Below are 21328 nucleotides of genomic sequence, written 5' to 3'. Positions count from 1 at the left end.
GCATTCCTGTGCCTCACATAGATGTCTTAGACAATCCCAAAATATAAATGTTGTCAGGGTAGAATGAAAAAGGGAGTATATACTTATGCCTTAGGGAGGTGGGGAGGTTATGCTTGAGGTTGTTTCAGAGGGATAGATTTATGTAAGAGGATGAATGGGATCCCCTTGCCTCTGTACACAATACATACTGGCATGACTGTGATGGTCAATACCTAAGCCATCTGAGCTTGGCATTCTTGTTGAAAGGTACTTTTTATGGTAAGAGGCTATTCCTAGTGTTTTCTGGCATTGTATATGGTCAAATCTTAGTTATGGTCAATTTTACAATATATTTTTTCTATATTTCCACTGTATAAATAGAACTGAAGAACTTGCTTTTTGCCTTTCCAAAAGAAAAATATAAACATTAACATTTTTTTCTTAGTTCAACAGCTGAACACAACTGCTTGTTGTTATTATATGTCTGCCTACAAAGGTGAGGGAGAGACCAAATTCATTCCTTTTGCAGCTCTTTAATTTTTGTTTTGTAATATCTTCATTCTGTTCTTCTAGAAATGACAATTTCTTAGCTACGAAGTATTCAAAAACTTATTTTACAATCCATTTTAGATACAAGCTCATCAGGACATTTTGAGGTTTATGTTTTACTGTCAGCTTTCCAACATTCATTTGGAAGGCTTCTGTCTAATAGATATATTAAGGCACTATAAAACCATACTCAATAAAACCCTTTAAAATGGAATAAGGCAATTAAAACATAGTAGTAGGGCATGAAGATTCTGATCTTAATGAATGGGATTCAGAGCATAATGCATTATTTTATGAGAAATATCTCTGCAAAATTTAAAGGAGACTGTAGTATTTCAATAAAATATTAATATGTACTATAATGAGGCATTAGATTTCTGTCAACAGTAGAACATAAATGATCAAGTCAGTTCTTACAGTTAAAAACAAACAAAAAAAGCAACACATTTTTCATTAGGTATGACAGTCCAGGGGTAGATGAGGCTTGGTATTTTTTTTTTCTTTACAGCCTCAGAAGTATATGTGTTTGCTTCATATTGTGCTCAGTCTATTGATTTCATTTTACATTGGAGAGAAGGTCCTTATTTTATTCATTTAGACTTTAATGGCCAAATGAAACATGAAGTCTAGCAGACATCAGAGAATCATTTCAAATTGAGGTCAAAGATGTATCTTCAAGCTCATTCCTACAGTATTCCCAAAGAATGCAGCTAAGCTGACAGGTTCTGGACACTTCCTCAATTGATGGATCTAAGAAAGCTCTTGAATACATCACATTGCAGTAGCAACCTGAGCCAGCTTTGTGACTGACAGAACAAGTGCAATTTTCTGTACTTCCTTTCTGACTACACTGTATTCAGACTCATCAAGAAAGTTGACCTTTGTGGCAGTAAAGGGACAGAGACAAGTCACTGCAAAGCAGGAAGGGAGAGAGGGGAAAAAACTCCGCAGCAGTTAAATAAAAAAAGGCAAAATACCTGTAACTATTTTAGCTATTAAACTACAGAACACTATTGAATATTTATATACTTCTACAGATCTATATGATTAGATACATTTTTTTTTAAAGACAATCAAGAGCAACTTTGGATTTCATTCATTTTAGTTAATGAAGTTTGTTTCTGAGTTTTGTTTCCTTCCTTGTGAAACTTCATCATCACTAAGTCCTATAAGTGGGGTAAAATTCTGCAGCTAACTTATTATATGTGGATTTTAGGACTGTATCGAATTAGGTCAGGATTTCATCTGTAGTTGACTTAATTACATTAATGAGGGCACTGGGGGAGACTGCTGTAGAGCAAACATATTTTTGGTTCAACCCTGACAAGGACAGACTGCCCTCAGCTACAAAAGTAATTGTTTATTGAAATAGCTGCAACAATTGTCAGTTGTATCGGTTAATCATTGAGATGTAGCTACATCCAATCATACTACAATTCATGTGCATCTCCATCCTCTGCAGTTTGATGATGACATCGTATTTCCTATCAGTCTTTGTACTGTTGTATATAGTTCCCTCCATCATACCAGGTGCACCCATATCCTGTTGAGAATGAAAACCCTCAGAACATCTTGTCCTGAAATACAATCTTGTCACTGATTCTGGTATAAGTACAGCCATTCCCAGAATGCTCCGAAGGGTGTGAGATACCTGTTTCATGTTCTAATGGTAAACCGAGGCAACCTAAACTCGCCTAAAGCTTGTGTGGAAACACTTTCTAAACATGGACTGCTTTTAAAGGATAAAGTAGGGGATATCAAAAACATTAGGAAAGAAAGAAGCATTTATTGAAGACAATGTCTTTTTAACCTAGTACACTCTTACTGTGTTACTTGCTTCTCTGTGTTTAAGGAGTCAGGGAGCTCATAGTTCCCTGGCTGTCTCACCCCCTCCGCTCTCTGTCATATGTCCCATAGCTAGCTTTCCATGCTATAAAGGTTGCTGAAATACTACTTCCCCTGCCCAAAATTTCCCAACTTCTCACTTTACATTTCTTTCTTCTCCTGTCCAGTTTTCTTGTTTAGTCATTTATAATTTTTTATTCCTTCAAACTCTATTAGAGATAAGAAAAACCTGCCTGTTCCAGTCTTAGCCACGTCCATAGTGGCCTTCAGCCACAGTCTCAGAGTGGACTGACTGAATCAGCTGAGATCTCAAAAACCAGCTGAGTTGTTGAATGAAGCTTTTTCACTGGATAACATAGATAGTACTTGACTCTATTGTCTAGAGCATTTCAACACAATGAGTTTTGAAGAACTAGAGGGGTAACTACATAATATTAACCAGAGTACTTGAATAATAGAAAGAAATTCTCTAAATTATTATGGTACTTTTCATTAATGGTAGGCACGTATGCTGATTTAGCATTCATCCAAGGAATCCATTAATACCAAGGCTTCACTATATCTGTTGGTGATTAAGGTTTTACCAAAAAGTAAAATTTCCTTGAATAAGAAGAGAGAGACCTAAAGGTGGTAAATTTGTGTATTATAGCAAATACTGAGGAATTTTATTGCTTAATTTACCAGCTTATCTGTTTAAAAAATGCTCTTCTAGCTTGAATGCCCATTTTGCCTTCTCCAGGACTACATATTTGCTCAAAAATAAGCTTAACTAATAAGCTATGGAAGTGTCAACAGCTGTTCTTGTTTCTTTTCATTTATAGTTAATGTTTGCAGTGAGGAATTTAATTAAGAAAATTAAATAAAAAGCTTGAAAAATAAAATATTTGTTATCTATTCCAACATGCCCAGAGCCCACAGTTGCACAGTGGTATGTGAAGTGTTACTTGAATCCTAGCTTATGTAATGAACAAAAAAAAAAGTTTGAAAACAAATTTTCTAAAATGTTAACTGTATAAGAATACTTGACTGAGTTTTAAGATAGCAGATTTTATACTTCTAATTTTATAATATAAAGCAGTTCAGGGGCTGCCATGATGTTAAACTTTAATCCTCTAGGATATTGAAGAACCAGCTGTAATAAGCTTACTTAACTAGGGAAGAAGGAGACTGCGTAGCAGACAGTATAACTTCCACAAACTAGCACTTTATTTATAAATATATATCAGTGGTGGTAAACACACCACTTCCTGAGAGTGATCTTTGAAGCCTTAGGAAAAAAATTTGATCTACAAGTACCACTCAATTCCATTAAAAAAGCCCCTCTGAGACACGTGAAATACACTACCTTCATTGTGTTCTGCTTCCTGTAATATTAAAGAAATTGTGAAATTGCAATTGTGAGATTGTGTGAAGACCAAGATGAGAAATGGTTAAGTTTTCTATTTCTCATTTCATTATAATTCATTTAAATCTGGGTCACTGATACAAAGCAATCTAGTGTCATCCTTTAAATAAATAAATATACTTTAAAATGATAATATTAAATCAGAACATGAAATTAGCAGCAAAGATTTCATTTAATAGAGGAAGCTTCTTATTTTGTGGCTGTATACCAACATTGGTAACGTCCTATTCTAACAGTAATTGCTCTGCCCATGTCTACATTGCTGTTCAGTCACTCCCAAGGACTGCTCTGAGCAGAAGTTCCCCTGCTGCAGCCACGTTCCAGGTTTTTTGGGCCTTTCGGAAGCTGCCCAGGCACACTGACACTCCCTGGTTCCGGGTTCATGGCATTTGCCTATCAGCCTTTAGGCCCAAGCTAACCTCTTCCAGAACGTGCTCAGCCCTCTGGACTGATAAGTGTCACTCATATCACCGCACTGACACTGAAATGATGCCCTTGGGGATACATATCAGAGCCCTTTGACATGCTTCTAATGTTTACGCCAGTCCCATGGTAGTACGGGAACAAGGAGTGAGAGGATCTGTATTCCACTTTCCGCTTGTGCAGCATGACAGATTTGCAATTTAAACCAGGAAAAACTGATGGAGAGATGGACAGGAGTCAGCAGAAGGCAGGCTGTTCATCCAACATGATAAATGTTTTGCATGAGATTAAAACAAAAGTTGTCTCACTTGTGCATTCCAGCACAGGAACTGTCAGCAGCGTTTCTGGCTGTTCAGAAACGACTGTGCCAGCCTGTTTTAGTGGGTGAAAGATGAGGGGCTGTGCCTGAGCAGTCAGTGGCCGCAGCCACATAAGGTAGCTGCTGAGAGACAAAACAGACTGGTACGCAGATGCAGGAGCTGTTGGCTGCCATGGCATCACCATGTTTTACTGTCGCAAGCCCTAAGCCTGCTGTCAGTCGTGCGGGTCACCTCACAACGGTGTTTCAGAGCATGGCTGCTGCTTCTGGAGGCGAGTCGGAGGGTGGTGGTATGGGACGTGCTGTGTGTGAAAGCTGGCACCAAGACCTGGGGCTGGCAGCTGCTGTTGCGACTTTCCACAGTATGAGCAGCTTTCCACATGGCTTTTTAAGGAGAGGACAAACCTTGTAGGTGTGGACTATGGCTTGTGTTCGTAGAGAGGATCTGTTACAGTCATCACTTTGTAATCACCTCGATGCTGCTGTAGTAGCATGGCCAGCCTAGGGATAAGGTGCCGTGCTTGTTGTGAAGCTTTTGCTGATGTGCGCTGTGCGTGAAGACCTGGAAGCAGTATTGTGGGATACAGCGGAGGGACTCTGCCTCAAGGCAGACTAATAGGAGCGGACATACCTTTGGCTAAAACTGCTGCTACTTCTGCAAAGTTAATGTAATATAATACTCTATTATTTATATAGAAATTACTTTGCATGTGGTTTTCTGCCGTGAAACCATAACTGTAAGTGAAAGCATATTTACGAAAGAATGGCTCTATGTTCTTTCGTGACAGGTATTTGTCTCCATCAAAATATACAATGAAGTGCTCAAAGTCACAGGCAATGAAGCATGGTTTATATTTATTACAGTAGCTGTATTACAAACCCATCAATAACATTGAATATGATAATGGAACTTAAGGTCTTTGCTGATCCATATGAAATAGACAATTATATTCTATTTTTTTCAGATTAATAGTATGTATAAGACAGAGACTGACATGTCCTGAGGGTATACAGTACTACTCCTTGATATGTTGAAAATGACCTTTTAAATAAGGTCAGGCTAATGTCTGATGTATCCTTGCTTAAAGATTGGATGAGGAATGCAGTGATCTAGCCAGTACTTAAAATTTCATTTATTACACTTTGTAAATGCATTAAGTTGATTAGAACAGTTTATTTGGATAGAATGGTTATATTTTCAAACTAATTCTGTCTCTATTCTTAATGCCAAACATCCTGGCTAGTAGCCTTTTTGTAGCACAGCACAATTGTATAATAGATGAGTAATTTCTGAAGCAATTTATTTGAAAATGGAAAAAATCTTAATTTCAAGTATATACACATTTTTTAAATAGGGCATTCTCATATATTTTCACCCATCATATAATTCCTGGTTAAGTCAGCTTTTATTAATTAGATCTTTAATATATTGTGTATGTGTGTACACTACTTATTACATTAGTACTGGCTGTGTGTAATGTTATTTTTAAATCTTCCCTCGTTATGAAGATTACAGCATTGGGAGATATAAAATAATACTTAGTATATGTTTGCTTAACTCTCATAATAGCAACATCACTTCTAGTTCATCAATTCCAAATCAGACATAGAACCAAGCTTACATTACCAACAAATGGCTGGGAAGATTTAGAAAGCATAAAGCATTCCTTTCAGAGGAAACACTCACCATGGTGTTCTAGGATACATTAATCATGGTTAGATATTCATAAGGACAGTGTAGTAACTGGGATTTAGTTCATTTTCCACAAAATATTGAAACATATACAAGGGTGAAAAGCATTGGCAAGAGAGGGAAGAAGAGAGATAAAGACTCACATTGCTTTTCCTCAAGAAGCAAAAGAAATTGTCTACCACTCAAGGGCAAGTACCTCATCAACTGGATAACTTGTCTGTGCCAATTCTGGGAACTTCAGATTTAGTTTTCTTTTCTTTTTTTTGTTTTTGTTTTTGTTTTAAAATGACCGGGAAATATTTGACTGAAATGGTATACTACTTTTGACACACCCTTTTTTTAGTAATAAAAATAGATAAGCTATATTTTTTCCCTGCAGATTTGTTGTTGCTAGTGGCTTAGTAGCTGAATGACAGAAACAGTTATTCTCAAAGTAGTTATCACCTTTCTATTGCACATAATGGCATTAGTTTAAAGAAAAATCAGGTGATGTGCATTAAACATGGGTATCATAACTATCTGTAATTTGTACATATGCATATTGAAGGTAATGTACAACTTCCACTGTATCATTTTAAGATGCCTGGGAACTCTTTGTTTACAGAAGAATGTACATTGAGCTTACTAGTAGTGATTAAAGTTCAAAGAGTTTGGATATTCAGTTTACATTAGGCCATTTACCTCAGAATTTCAATATGTGTTTGAATCCTATCCCAGTTATTAATAATATTTGTGAGTTTGAGTACACTTCAAGGTTAAAGTACCTTATTACTAGAAAATATTGAAGACTATCCAGCATCAGTTTTCAGAACTGGAAACATGAATCACAGTTTAATACTTTAACATCAGTAGCCTAAGCTAAGGAAAGAGGTATTATATAATTTTCTCTTATTTTGTCCTGTTTTTAACAAGCGAAATAGTGATTTAACTCAGCACCTTGCGGCATAGACTACTTCTGAGACTGTTGGAAAGTTTCAAAGCTAAAAGATGAGCCCTAACTGCTCTGCTGACCAGACTAAATTGTGCTTGATTCCATGGTGCCAAATGTATTCGATGACCCCATTTTTAATGAAGAATATGTACAGTTGTATTACCAAGCAGAATTTTCCTTAAGGAAATAAATGATTAAATAAAAGATAAAACAATCCTCTTATGGATAAAAAATTTTCAGAAAGTTTCAAAAGTAAGTGAAATGAATAGAAATCACTGGGGAGAATTCTGTACTATGCATCAGATTCATGAATGCTCTGGAGATGGGCTAAAAAGTAAGATGTTTGACATGGATTTCACTACTTTCACAACACAAGCAAATTCACACACTGCTTTCTGGGTGATGCCTCAGTAATGTGACTAACCCAAGAAGCAGAAAAATATCTTTCCAATAGTACTTCTCTGAAATTGCCAGATACAACTCAATAGCATTTGCCTAATTCTCATATTGTTTCTTTTCGAAGCTGGCCTCTCCTGTGCCTTCTCTGGCTGTACAGCTGCTTAATGCAGATCCTTAACGGTGAGAGCCCTGGGAGACAGAAAGCAAGATTAATGCTTTATTCATCTTTGATTAAAAAAAATCCTCCCTCCCCCTGAAACTTCCAGAGTTCTCAGAAATATATAGATAGACTGTATGGAAAATTAAAGTAGAACTTTCTTTTCCACTCTTCCAAATAGCGATAGCAGAAAAACGTGAGACTCTAAGTTGATTGTACTCAGGAGCTCTACAATGAGCTATATTTGTTGAGCTCTCATATTTAATTTTTTTTAAATTCATATTAATAATGCTTTAAATCTTTGATTTTTCAGCAATATTTCCTCTGAGACATAATTTTCTCTATGATATTTAGTTCCATCAACCACCTCTTTGACCTTGAAATTCCTTAGGCTGACTTATCTTCAGTTCTGGTGAAAGATACATTTTTTTGGATTATATCCTGTGCATTTAATAAAAGCAGGCTAAGTGTCATTCATATCACACTCCTATATATGAATGGCTTCAAGTCATTCATATATTCAGCTGTAATGAATAAGTTATTAAAAAGGTTTCTGATACCTTAAAACTCAGTGTATATACCCTGATTTGAAAGCAACAGAAAAATAAAAGTAGAAATTAAAGCAGTCCCATATAATAAATCCCCTCCAATAGCAACTACTATGCAAATATGTAATTAGCAAAAAAAAAAAAACAACAGAAAAATTAACAGAAAAAGAAATTAACAGGAAAAAAAAGGTTATCCAAACATTCAAATACAAAACCTGTCAGATTATGATAAACACGTACACAAGATTTACCATACTAATGCAAAATTGAGTTCATATATACATCATTTTGCCTGATATAGGCATCCTTTAAAAACAAAATGACATTTTTTTGCATGATATTCTGTGATCATTTAGTAATATAACCATTACAAGGAATGCATCAGAATCATTTATTTACTATATTTGTGCTGCACCCTCAAATAAAAATAAGGACTTAGTTATTTTAGGTATCATGAATATGTCAAAGTTGATATTCTATTTCTTTTTGCCCACCTATAGAAAGTAATAAAATCTGGAGTTGGAATGAAGCTTTTAAAATTCATTTTTCTTCCATCTATTTAATCCAATTCATTAAAAATACAGGTCTTTAAATACAAATCATATTTTTTCTTAAAATAAAGACTTAATAACAGCATTATTTTAAGGAAGAACTACATTTCTGGTACTACATTTTAAGGAAGAAATAACTAAGTTGTGCAATAACTTCAATAGAAAATTTATGAATTTATTTTTTTTCCTAAAAGACAAATAAAAACTGCAGACACCATATATACTTCTGAGATTTTAGACAGAATCTGTCCTAAAAGCTGACTTCTTTAATTTACATTTTAAGTGTTCATCCATGTAACAGGCAATGAAGTCAGAAGACTGACCATGTAATAATTTTCTCTTCTTTGGACAAGTACAAAGGAGCAGCTTTTTAAAGTCAAACAATTTTCAAAACTATAGGGCCTCTATTCTTTTGCACCACATGAGGCTAAAACGTATGCAATTTAGATGGGAGGGTGGTGGAATGTGGCTGCCCTTACTGTCGTCTTTGAAATGACTGTTCTCCAACCTATTTTTCATTGTACAGAGAGATGTTCCAAAAGTGCACAAACGGGGCAAAGGTTCAAGTGTGCATAGCTACTTTTAGCATGCATAACTGTTAAACTAATTTGATTCTGGCCCTGAAAGTTAACAATAAACTATTTCCAAAGAATGTATTCAATAAACACAAATAAAGGCTTTTTCAAGATTAGAAGTCAAGGTTCTTTTTTATTTTTTATTTTTTTGTAATGGACTTGGTTTTTTGTATCACCATTACTGGAATAATAACATGGAGGAACGGAGGAAGTGGAGGAAAATGCCATTCCATGGTATTCTCAGAGTTCTGAAATGATCTTTTATAGTATTTCATGTCACTGGGCTAGAGTTGCTTTAATAACCCCATATTCAAAAGTCCACTGGAGCACCTGCCTAGCAGTTCTGTTTTGGTGGGAGTACAAAGGTAGAAGCCAAAAAAGAACTTTTCCACTGTGTCCTTTTTTATTATCACTTTAATATTTACTGGACAGGTGTAAAAGAGCGAGCTTTAACTTGTTTATGTAAGATATCTCTCTGTAATAGAGCGTGTTCTTTTTACTTCAGATCATTCACTGCTTAATATGCCCTTTAAGGGATCTCCTATGAGAGATACCGCTATTATGTATATTTGAAGAGCTGGAGTACAAAAGAAATGTAACTTGAAGTGGGAACTGTTGGAAGAAGAAAGGCAATAGTAAGTAAGTAGAAATCTTAAATTTCTTTAATAGGCAGACGAAGAATGAGATTGTTCATGACGGAACAAAAGGCAGGTGCTGTTAAGGTACCATGGTATATTAGTCTCAAGTCTGAGGTTGATTAAAAGTCAGTGAAAGCTGGGAAGCGTTGGTAAAGTCAGCTGTGATGAGAATGAATCAGGCAGAAACTGTTAATTGGCTTTGCAAAGGGTGGTAGCCTGCCCCAAAGAAGGGCAGCTGGCTCAGGTAGGGTCCCATTACTGAGACTTGGAACAGAGGTAAGGCTGCAGTCCATTTAACGCAATTGTTCTCGATATTGCTACAGGAATTAGTTCTATGCAGCCCCTGCCTTCAGGTGAGTGTGAGGCTACAGCTATATGAAGAATGATAGTAGTCAAAATCACAGTTTGTGTAATGGTATTGCCAGGAGCATGGCTGTAAAATGATACAGGATAATAAGTGATTCCCTACTTGTTCACCTTTTATGCTCAGCTGAGTTCCTATAAAAAAGGAAATGATAGGCAGGACTTTAACATTCTGTACACACTCTGGGCTCTTAGGACACCCTTCTGACTTTTTATACCTATTCATGTATATCTTTGTTCTTACCAGAGATCTCTACGCTGGCAGGAGAAGTTCGCAACTGGGTACAAAGAGAAGAATCTAATAGACACTCATGTATAAGCCAGACTGTATAGAAATGGTACATCTCTATCCCCTCTTTCAAGATTGAATAATACTGAACAGAATGACTTGCACATATCTCAAAGCGATGAGGAACAGTGTGCTGTGTTGTCTGCTTCACATCATAGTTTCAATATAGATGCTGAGTATCTATAGTAAATATTGAATATCTGCAATAGACACAGATGCCCATAGTGAAATGAATATTTGTAGGTCCAGTAGGAACCATATAAGGGAAACTCTCATGCCATGTGTACCTATAAAATCTGTGAGTATGATTGTTATAGGCCTTCCATGGTTCTGATCTTATCTTTACAGAGTTATAATGTCTTTGGCTTCCCTCAAAAGCAACACTGACACAGATTCTCTATGATTTTTCAGTATCCCTTGCAAGGCTCTTTTTCTTCTAAAGTTCAGAATATAAGTTTCTCAAGGTTTTTAAAATTAGAAACAGTTCTGTGCTTTTTTGTAGACTGCTGTGTATCTCCCTGTCTAATATCAGTATCTAATATCCTTATTTTAAGGATATTAGAGATTTAAGGATCCAACCCATCCTAATGGGTTCCAATTCCAATGTATCACTGTAGCTGCATAATATAGAACTAGCTTATCAAACCAGTGCAGTTTTGTCAGGAGAACTCAAATTTTGTGTTCAGAAGAACAGGAAATAGTTTTATGATGAGCTGGTTTACAAATGTACCAGAACTTTGCAGTCATCACAAGCTGGGATGTCCTGGTGACTGCATAATGACAAACTGATGGACAGAGGGCAGATGAGGTGGTCAGATATGTAACTAACTACATGTGGATGTATGCATACCGTATTGTATGCAATCTGCCATATAGATAATAGTATTTGTTGTTAGAATTTACCTTTACAATATAAATTCTGGAATTTTTAAATCAACCAGCTGGTTGATTAAATAAATAAATATTCAAATTGAATAGTTAAATATTCAGATTGTAAATGGGTGAATATCCTTCTGTTCTTTGACAAGAACAAGAGATTGTATCAGCCATTTAAGATGGCCTTATCCTTTCCTTTTCTCATTCTTTATAAAATACTTCAGTTTACCTATGAAGGTGAAATATGTCTAACCAGCCTACATTTCTTTTTTAAGCTTTGCATCAGAATTGAAAAATTGGATGTAAATATTACTTCTTTCAGATTTCAGTGCATCATAATACAGTTCTGTAGTTTTGTTCGACTTGTGTGATTTTTTAGTATTCTTATACAACCATCAACAAGGTACTATTATTTATGCAAATAAGCATAGCTATTGAATCCCTTCTGTACTCAGAGTAAAAGATACTATGTTGCAATATTATGAATTATGAATATTATGAAATATCTATTAAGAATTATTTCCAAGTCTCCTCCTGGATGAAAATATCTTTCCTGTTACTCACAAAATAGCCGAAGACAAGTATGAAGTGATACATATGTACAAATCCCTACCAACAACAGCATTTGTAACAGCTATTCCTCGGGACAAAAAAAAAAAAAAATCACCAAATTTAATCACTGGTAATATAAGCTTATTTTTAAGCACTTTCCTGGAGAAGTGGCCTGTAACCTAAAGGTCCTTATAAATCTCATTTGCTTTTTTTATGGATTCATTTCTGAGAAGTTCTAGAATGTCGATGCATTTACCATGGTCGCGCTTTGCTAGTTCTGATCATCTGCAACATAATTGTGGGATTCTGATAGAGAAACAATCAAAAATCCAAACAATCAAAGTAAGGTTTTTCAACTAATCTACCTTGCAGTTTATATCTGATTGCAGTTCATTCTGGGGCAAGATTTAGAGAGTTTACTTAACAGACTGGGAATATTCGTGTAATGCTGACACATAGCATAAAGCTTATAGAATACACAGAATTTCAATGATGTAATTTAAAAATTTGTCCAGAATATTGGCAGAAAATACACTGTTTTCCTTACAGTTTAAACTTTCAAAGCCGGTGAGATAGAGATAACAATAATAGAGTATAACAGATATTTTATGCTAGTATCTTTCAAGATGTGAACAGTGCACCTGAAGAGACTGTGCTTACAAACAAAAAACTGATGACCATGCCACCGACAATCACTTTTTTCTTCATTTGAAAAAAAATAGTGCTGACGTTTTTTACCATTGCTTTTCTATTATGTCCTATCTGCTTTTCGAGGCTTTTCCTGCTTGTTTCCTCAGTTAAGGACTCATATGAGTACTGAATGCATGTAAGAAAGTATTCAGTTCAGTACATCCCAGTTGATTGTACTTTTTTTTTCCTGTCAGATGCACTACCCTATTTTGATTATATTTATTCAAGTCCACAAACTGACTTGAATAGCAGTATTAACTTTTATCATATGACTTGCACCAAAATAACAGTGCAATCTGTCACTGAACTATTATATTTTGTTTTGACAGAAGCAGACCTGTAAAGATGTTTATGTGGTGGTCCGCTGTTTTATTTCTTGGATGCATTTTGTTGGGAACAGATGGGTGGCCAGCCAAGGAAGGATACGACTTTAAGCCCTATCAGCCTCTAGTAAGATTACGTCACAAGGTATTGACTATTCTCTATTACTTCTTGCTTTTATTGATCAAGGGATAAGTTACTTACCAGCTTCCTATTGCTTGTATTTATTGGAGTAATGATTAGAAATTAAAAATGATCCAATATCACATGTTTCTATCTGATTATATAGGGAGAAAGTACTCATACCCAAAGCCATCAAAAGTTCTGCTTAAATATAATTAAAATATTAACCTATTATTGTAACTGTGTATGTTAAATATAGTAAATTTTTAACAAATGAAAAATAAAATATGAAAATTTAAATTTGATTATGAAATTGTGTGTCCTCTAGGGAATGTTCTTCAACCAGAACAAAGAATACATCAGGGTCCAGTCAAGCAAATGTGGGCATATGTGCTTAACCATAGCACACAGGTATTCCCTCTGAGTGTTTGGCAGGATCAGAAAATTTGACTCATTAGTTTATTCCCACTTGTCAGCTTTAAACAAGGTAACAACAAAATGGTGCAAGCAAAACACTTTGAAATCTAGAAAGAATTAGAGAAACTGGTAAGGTATCCATGGAATGAATCATGGGAGAGAGAAAGTACATGTACAAAAGAAATCCATGAAGAATGTGAGAATAATCAAGGGCAGGAGGTGAGGTAAAGTAAACAATTTTTCTCAGATATAGATGGTCCTTGATATTATTATTAGGTTATATGTGGAAATAACAGTATGTTGCTGTTCCCTAATAATACTTCTAATCATCTGATAACTCTCGCATTGGAATAGGCTGTAATAAACATTACAAGGTTAACATTGGTGGGATTACACACACACACATGAATGTGTGCACACAAACATATACATGTATATACATCAAAAGTAGAGAGATTTTCCACCTGTTTTTCGTGCCTTATACTTTATTAATTGTATTTTATTGAAAAGCACATATAAAATGAAAAGAAAAACAAAACAGGCATACATATACAACAAAAGCAAATGCTGTAAAATGCAGCAGAAGTTAATGGCGCATCCTGTAAGTCAGTTTTGTATTTTTAAAAAAGATAAGGTTGAATGATAGAAGAGAATATACAGAAATAGGAAAAAGAATAATGAAAAGATGAAATAAAATTTTATTCTAATTTTAGCAAAGAAAATATGGGCACATTATTTTCTAGGCAATATTCTAGGTAAAATTCTACATAGTTTAGTATAGTTCAGTTTTGGTGTTACGGATATGTATTAGTCTACAACAAATAGAAATGCAAAACTATTCTAAAGTGAATTTTTAAAACCACTTCTGGCATAGACATGGATATTCAAAATATTTAAATAATATTGTTAATGAGACTTGCTGCTTCAATCAAGCATTTAATATTTCAAATATATAGATTAAGTTAATCAAGATAGAATAGTTATTACAAGATGATAATGAATATCAGCAAAGTATTCTTTACTGTGATCATGCAATATATATGCAAGTTTATGAGTGCATAGATTAAAAGAAAGAGTAATCACTCTTGCTTTAGTAAAGGGGAATTTGATGTAATTTTGACCGTAGTCCAACCAGAGCAACTCCAAATGCGAGAATACACAAAAAAACAATCCATTTGATGCTTAGGTATTACCACGAAAAAATAATTGTGTTCATGTTGAAAGCAGGCATTCATATCATAAAGATTGTATCATTTTAAATGAATTATGAACAAATTTTGCTCCTCATGTGCAGAAATTACAATCTGAATGCATTATATGTAATTAATTATATTACATTTAATACAATTACTATAATATAATTAAATTGTATATTTTTTACAATTTATATAGTCAGTCTAATAGTTGTGGGATTTTATTGATGCAACTTAAGAGATTTAAAGAGATTTTATCCTATTTTGTTATGATGATAATTTAAATGTCGTAAGGCTATAAAAAACTAAATCAGTTGCCAGATATATTACTTGAGAAAGAGATAACCGCTATCAAAGGCAACAAAGTCCTTCCTAATTACAGTGAAAAAGATAAAATATTCCTTAATCCACTGCTTTAATAGGCTGATAGTAAAATATATTATGAACTAAATGGAGAACTTCTTCATGTTTCAACAAATAATATTTGTGACACAAAGTCTGTTGATATGCTGTTCACCATAATCATTTGAAAACATTTTACTGAGGAAAACGTTTATATTATCTATCTTTATACTGGCCTGGCTTCCTTCCACTTCCAAAAACCCTCTACAATATCTTCAGTAGTTATTGAAGACACCTTTCTTGCCTCATATTCATCATTCATCTGCAACAAATAATCCAACTTGATAACTTAATCTAAACACTTGAAATGTTCAATCTGTCTCAGATGACTAATAATATGTATCTTATTTAATTAACTGTGGTATGTTTTGAAAACATGTCTGTGCCTGAGTTGATTTAAAAAACTGATGGTATTTGTGGTTTACCCACTACTGTTGGATGCTATTTCATCTGAATCATAGAAACAATGGAAGTAAGAACCCTTGCCTCACTGGAAGAAAGAAAAATGAATTTCACTATTTTCCTCATCAAAAGACCTTTGAAATTCAGAGTTTAGTTGGGACCTTGTAAGGCCCCAGAACATCCTGTCCGTTCCAAGAGTCCCATTGCCTTTCTTCTTCCTTTTGTGCAAATTAATCTCCCTTTCTTTCTCCCCGTTCCTCTCTCACTTTCTTGATCATTCATTCGTCTACATCTCTACAGCATTGATTTCATATGGTTGAATTTAGCCTACAGCTTTTTCTTAATTTTCAGGTCAGGAGGTAGTACGTAGTTTGGTGGTTTGCTAACTTTATGCTGGGATGTGATTCAGAGCTGCGTGGTCCCTCACATCCTGGTTTCCAAAGGAAAGAAAGTCTATTGACATGCAGGTCAGCAGGCAGTTCCAGCATGTTTTGCCAAATAAGTCACCTGGGTCTTCAGGCAACTGTAAAAAATTCCCTAAAGCTCATCTACCTCCCAGTTTAGACACACATACAGGAGTTTTCTTATTTCTGTGTTTACCTCAGTTGCATTCAAAAAGGGGCTATAATCATATATTTCTCCTGTAATAGAATATTCAAATATGTCATTATCTTCCCACGCTGATGGCAGTGCCTGTGTTCTTGGTTTTCACAGTCTACATGGGTTTTTTAGATTATTTGCAATAGACTAAACATGTAATACTTTGTATAATACTTTGACAATTATATGGTCATATTATGCTACTCTAGATAGATTAGAGCATACAGCTGCTTTAAATTCTGATGCCATAATTGTATGGAACATATCTCCTCCTTCAGTGGTGGAAATAACTGGTAAAATTGGTCTCACTGCTAGAAGTTTTCAGTGTTGCAGTGTGTGAAAGTCTGCATGCATTTTTTCCTTAGAACACTGTGCTGCCTTTAATTAAGAGACGAGCACTTCACATAGGCAATTGAAACTGCCATCTTTCAGTTTCCAATATTACATTTTTTTGTTAGAACAATGCAGAAAATTGTAGTAAGTATACTTTCAGTATTCAAATAACTAACTTCTGAGCTTGGAGTACAATATTTCCTTGGCTAACAACAGAGTAATCTGATGATAGGAGAAACTGCCATGTTTTGACACTAACCAACAGTTAGATCTAATGCCATGGGTATTGCCCATTTCCCAACTTGCAAATACACAGCAATTTCTTACTATATAGAAATGTAGTTCTGTGTGTTTAACTTAAACAGTAGGAACTACAAGACTTTTTTATTGACTAGACTTGCTAATTCATTTAATAGTGTATTAATAAAAAGTTTCCACTTTGAAAGGTTTTCACAAGAAGATAATTTTTATGTGAAGGTCTAATTTTATTAGTCATTAGTTGGAATGACTGTATCATTAAAATGGTACTTTTAATATCTAGTACCTAAAATGAGCAGCTGACCTCCAAACATTTGGTCTATTTTTCCAGAAAATTCCTAATAGAAAATCTGAAATATTTATAACATATAGTGCTAAGCAATTGGTTTCCAAATCCATATAGCTCAAACCATATAGCTCTAAGCCTTGCAGAAGGCTTAAATGCCTGCATGCATATATACCATTGCATGGTTTATATATGAAATAGGAAAACAAGGGAAGGGCTGAGTTCTTGTGACTGTTGCACTTTGTTTTAGAAAGGGACTATTCTGCATAAAGGAACACAAAAGTCCAGGCCCTGTTATGGTCCAAAATACTGTGGTCCAAAATACAAGGTGCACATTTTTTCACTGTTATCTTCAAAATGATGCTAGTGGTTAGCTTTATTTATGCAATCTCATTAATTACCTAGTCTTATTTAAATGGCTTATCTCTAATAGTTTCTCACTAAAATCATCAAAATTATGCTCTAGAAAAAGAAAAAAAGGAAATGAACCAAACAATAACTGCGTTGTTCACTGAAATCACAGACATACCTGCAGCCAATGAAGGTATAAAAAGTTTCATTGGTATAAATCACAGTGACCATGTGATTGCGTACCAGAGTCTGCAAATGGTCAAAAGCTGCAATACTATGTACCTAGCAAACTGAAGAAAAGAAGGAATTGTCTATTCTGGAGTAGATTATAAAATGAGAACTCCCCAATAGGCCTCCTACTTTGTGCAAGAGGAGGCTGGGTAGCTCAGGTCCAAAGTGCCCCAGCAATATTCACCTCAGCATCTTCTACAAGCTTTTTTCTCTGGCTCCTAATGGCTTCAGTACAGACCCTCTGCCAGTCATTAGCCTGTATAGTCCCAGCTTGCGTGCTGCTCTTCTGGTTTGCTTGGAAGTCAGACTGGGCTCAAGAACAGCAGAATGGGCCTCACCTGAAATAACTTATAGCCATTTTTTTTCTAAACAGGTAGACTTTGGTCTAATTCTGCCTCATCTATCATATCTATCACTATTGCCTTGACCTGGAATGGAAAAAGATCATTAGGGAGCACTTCTGATACCTTTATTTCCCGTTACCTTCCATCATCAAACTGCATGGAATACATTTAGGTGGTTATGCTGCAAAATATCAGACTATGTCTGAATAGCATATGAATTTCTTGTTATGCCAATTAATCTTTCGATCTGCATTTGTCAAAACAATGAAAAAGTTTGTAAGGGATTTTCCATTTGGGAATCTTTCTGCATTGCTGTTGAAGTATTGTAGATAATTTGTTAATACTTAGGTTCCCACCTGAAATCACTAGAAAGTGTTTCTGGCATCCTAATGAATTTTTTTATGATTTGCATGGGTCTGACAACGAAAGCGATGTCTGTGCAATGTCTTCAGTGAACAAATGCATGCTGTGAGATTTACAGGTATAAATAGGAAGAAGGCAGCCAATGAACAGTGACAGTCAGTTGCTGATTCTTTGCTAGAAGCTAAGAAATACAGAATATAGTTCGTACATCCATACATGTATTCCAGAGCAGGCTAAGTCTGCCTAACGCATGCACAACCCTCCTCTGCAAGCCAGGTCAATTCAAACAGGAAATGGGGGAAAGAGGAGGATCTTTAAAACTAACTACAATGTCTCAGTGGGTATCATATCGTTATGGGTAGGGAGTTGTTTGTTTTTAATCTCAAAAGGCAATCAGTGAAGACTGCTGATTTAGTCATCATCATCATCATCATCTGGCTACCTCTTTCTTAGGCCTGATTCTGATCTTCTACAGTTAACACCTTTGCATCCGCTAAATCAGCATGGTATTGCAGAAGGAAGAGCAATCACTGGCTGGGGAGGATGGGCGGAGGTAGGAGGAGCAAAGATCAGATGAGTAAGGATAAAGGAGAGAGGAAAGAATTCAGGCATAGGCTAAGCTCAAATTCCTGTGGTTATGGCAGGGAGGGAGCTACAATGGGAAAAGGGCATTTGCCCAACTGAACAGGTGGGTTGCAGAGAGGGTATGGCGGAGGGGATGCACTTTGTTTTTTTAATAGCCTTCATGGGCAACTTTTAACAATTGTTTTTATCAAACTAATTCAAACTATTTCCAGCCCAGTTGTTATTTTGTCTTGTTTTATGGAAATGTTAATGGGATCAGATTCAGGTGCACAGCAATCAGAGCTTTCTACATTATTTCTGCAGATTAGAATATTTTTGTTCTGCTTTCTGTGAAAAATCTGCCTGTTTCCTCCCTCTGCCCTTACAGTCACTGGTTGCTGTTAGTTAGGAAGTTCAGTTCTGATGCTTGTTAATTTAAGCCTGAGTAAGATCAGATTTAGGTCCAAGTAAGAGGTGCTTGGGCAATAATGACTTTGTCTGAAATGAAACAAAGTAATAGAAAATATATAGTCTTATAAACATATAATACCTTACTAAAGCCAAATTAGAATGTATAAGCACAAAGCTTAAAATACATGTTTTATATTTAGCCTTTTGCCTAAAGATTGTGAAGGGTCTCCATGACTAATAGATGTTCCACATTATAGTGAAACATCTGTGCAGTGTAGACAGGCTAAGTGTTTGGTTTTATTTCCATTTGGAGTTTTATAGTTGAAAAAGAAACATGCAGAAGGTAGTACTTCAGGATTCAAAAATAGTCTGAGGGTTTTTTCTTTCTTTCTTTCTTTTTTTTTCATTTTTTTTTGCATGACCTGGTCTCCAAACAACCTGAGGTTTAAAGTTCACAGCGTTTATCCAAAAATTCTGTTTACCTGCAGGCTCTGACAAGTCATAAAATTTGATCCTCTTAAATTCTCTGTCCTAAATCAAGAGAGATAGGGAGGAAAAAATCTGTTGCAGTAGGATGCAGCAGTGAATTCTGAAGATTAAGAACAGAGATTTCCTTAAGCATATCAATGCTGCTGTCAGTTCTAAAGTAACATGTGAATTCTCTTTATTCTGAGGGTCCCTAAACCCTGTATCTATGCCCTATGCAAATTCCAGGATTTCATTTAAGTAACTTTTTTTTTGGCCTTAATCCTGTGTCTAACTGTTGTCAAGAAGTTGTATAAAACTTAATTTTTTATTTTGATTTTTCTCAGGGACAGGGAGAATATCTTGCATTCTAATCTTCTGACTCTTTATGAGCAATAGTATTCAAAGGTGTAGCATTTTTTTTAAGTCCTGTTACAATCATTACATATAAATAAGCTGATATCAACTAAACATGTTATTTATGCTATTTCTCACCACATAAAGTATTTTTTGAAAGAATCTTAGGAAAGACACCTATAAAATCTCTCTGTAAAACTTCTTCTACATTGCTTCTTTCAATTCCTAGGCATTCTGTGTAGGGAAAAAGAATGTCCAAGTCTGGAATTAAAGGAAGCGTAAAGTTTTTGTATTGCACTGTCTGCTGATGCTTCCATTGCCAACTCATTAGCAAACCTAGCAAAAGTAAACTTTTACTCAGGAAGTCTGCGGGGCTAGAAGAGGAGAAGAGGTACATCTTTACTATTGCACTGAACCTCTTGCTGTACTTTTCTTCTGTGTTCCTGACACTGGAAATCACTGTTGTGGAAAAGGTTAATCTCATCCTGTTGTTTTAAGGGATGATGAGATCCACATGTATGATCTAGCTTTTAATTAGCATTGGCTTTTTAATTTCATGTGTCATATACATGTTGCATATGCTGCCAACAAAGACTAAAATATAAAGTAGTGTTATATGGAGTTAATCAGATTATCTTTTACTTTACTCAACTTGGCCTTCTCACATTGCTTTCTAGAAATTAGATTGCCAGTTAGCCTCTGAATAGATGAAATAATGGTCTTTAGGCCCTCCTGATATAATTGGGGTTGATGCAAATACGATCCATATCATGCTGATATCAACTATGATATCATATTCTTGATGAATATATTTTTCGTATTATATTACAATGGCAAATCATAATCACAAATTACAATCAGTGGCAAAACAAGGCTGGAAGGGATTTGGTTTGTATATAAGCTGGGGATGCTTTGCTCCTGCTCCCATTTGCACAAATTGGATTTCTAAGGTTATGAAAGATGCCAGAGAGTTGGAGTGGTTATTGCTACATAAATTTATGCGTTCCAGCTTTTTTTCCCCACTCCTTCCTTGCTGCATCTTATTCTTCAGATCCTCAAGGCTATTCTGCTTATAATTCAAGCTCTTCTAATTCTTTTTTCTATCAGACAAACTTTTTAACTTGT

General features: G+C 35.2%; 1 protein-coding gene across 5 annotated transcripts in view; it reads left to right on the top strand.

Moving 5' to 3' along the window:
* Positions 1-21328, top strand: part of FSTL5 (follistatin like 5) — a 323974-nt gene that overhangs the window by 28462 nt on the left and 274184 nt on the right. For 4 of the 5 annotated variants that reach the window (XM_026120175.2, XM_026120174.2, XM_026120176.2 and 1 more), the window contains one exon: positions 13112-13250. The exons of the other annotated variant lie outside the window; for it this stretch is intronic. In XM_026120175.2, the coding sequence (XP_025975960.2) occupies positions 13112-13250 (139 nt within the window). The remainder of the gene's footprint in view (positions 1-13111; positions 13251-21328) is intronic. 5 annotated transcript variants of the gene reach the window in all.

This window comes from Dromaius novaehollandiae, chromosome 4, assembly GCF_036370855.1.
Source record: "Dromaius novaehollandiae isolate bDroNov1 chromosome 4, bDroNov1.hap1, whole genome shotgun sequence".
Lineage (NCBI taxonomy): Eukaryota > Metazoa > Chordata > Aves > Casuariiformes > Dromaiidae > Dromaius > Dromaius novaehollandiae.
The sequence above is the reverse complement of the archived record's forward strand: the minus strand, read 5'-3'. Positions and strand labels throughout refer to the sequence as shown.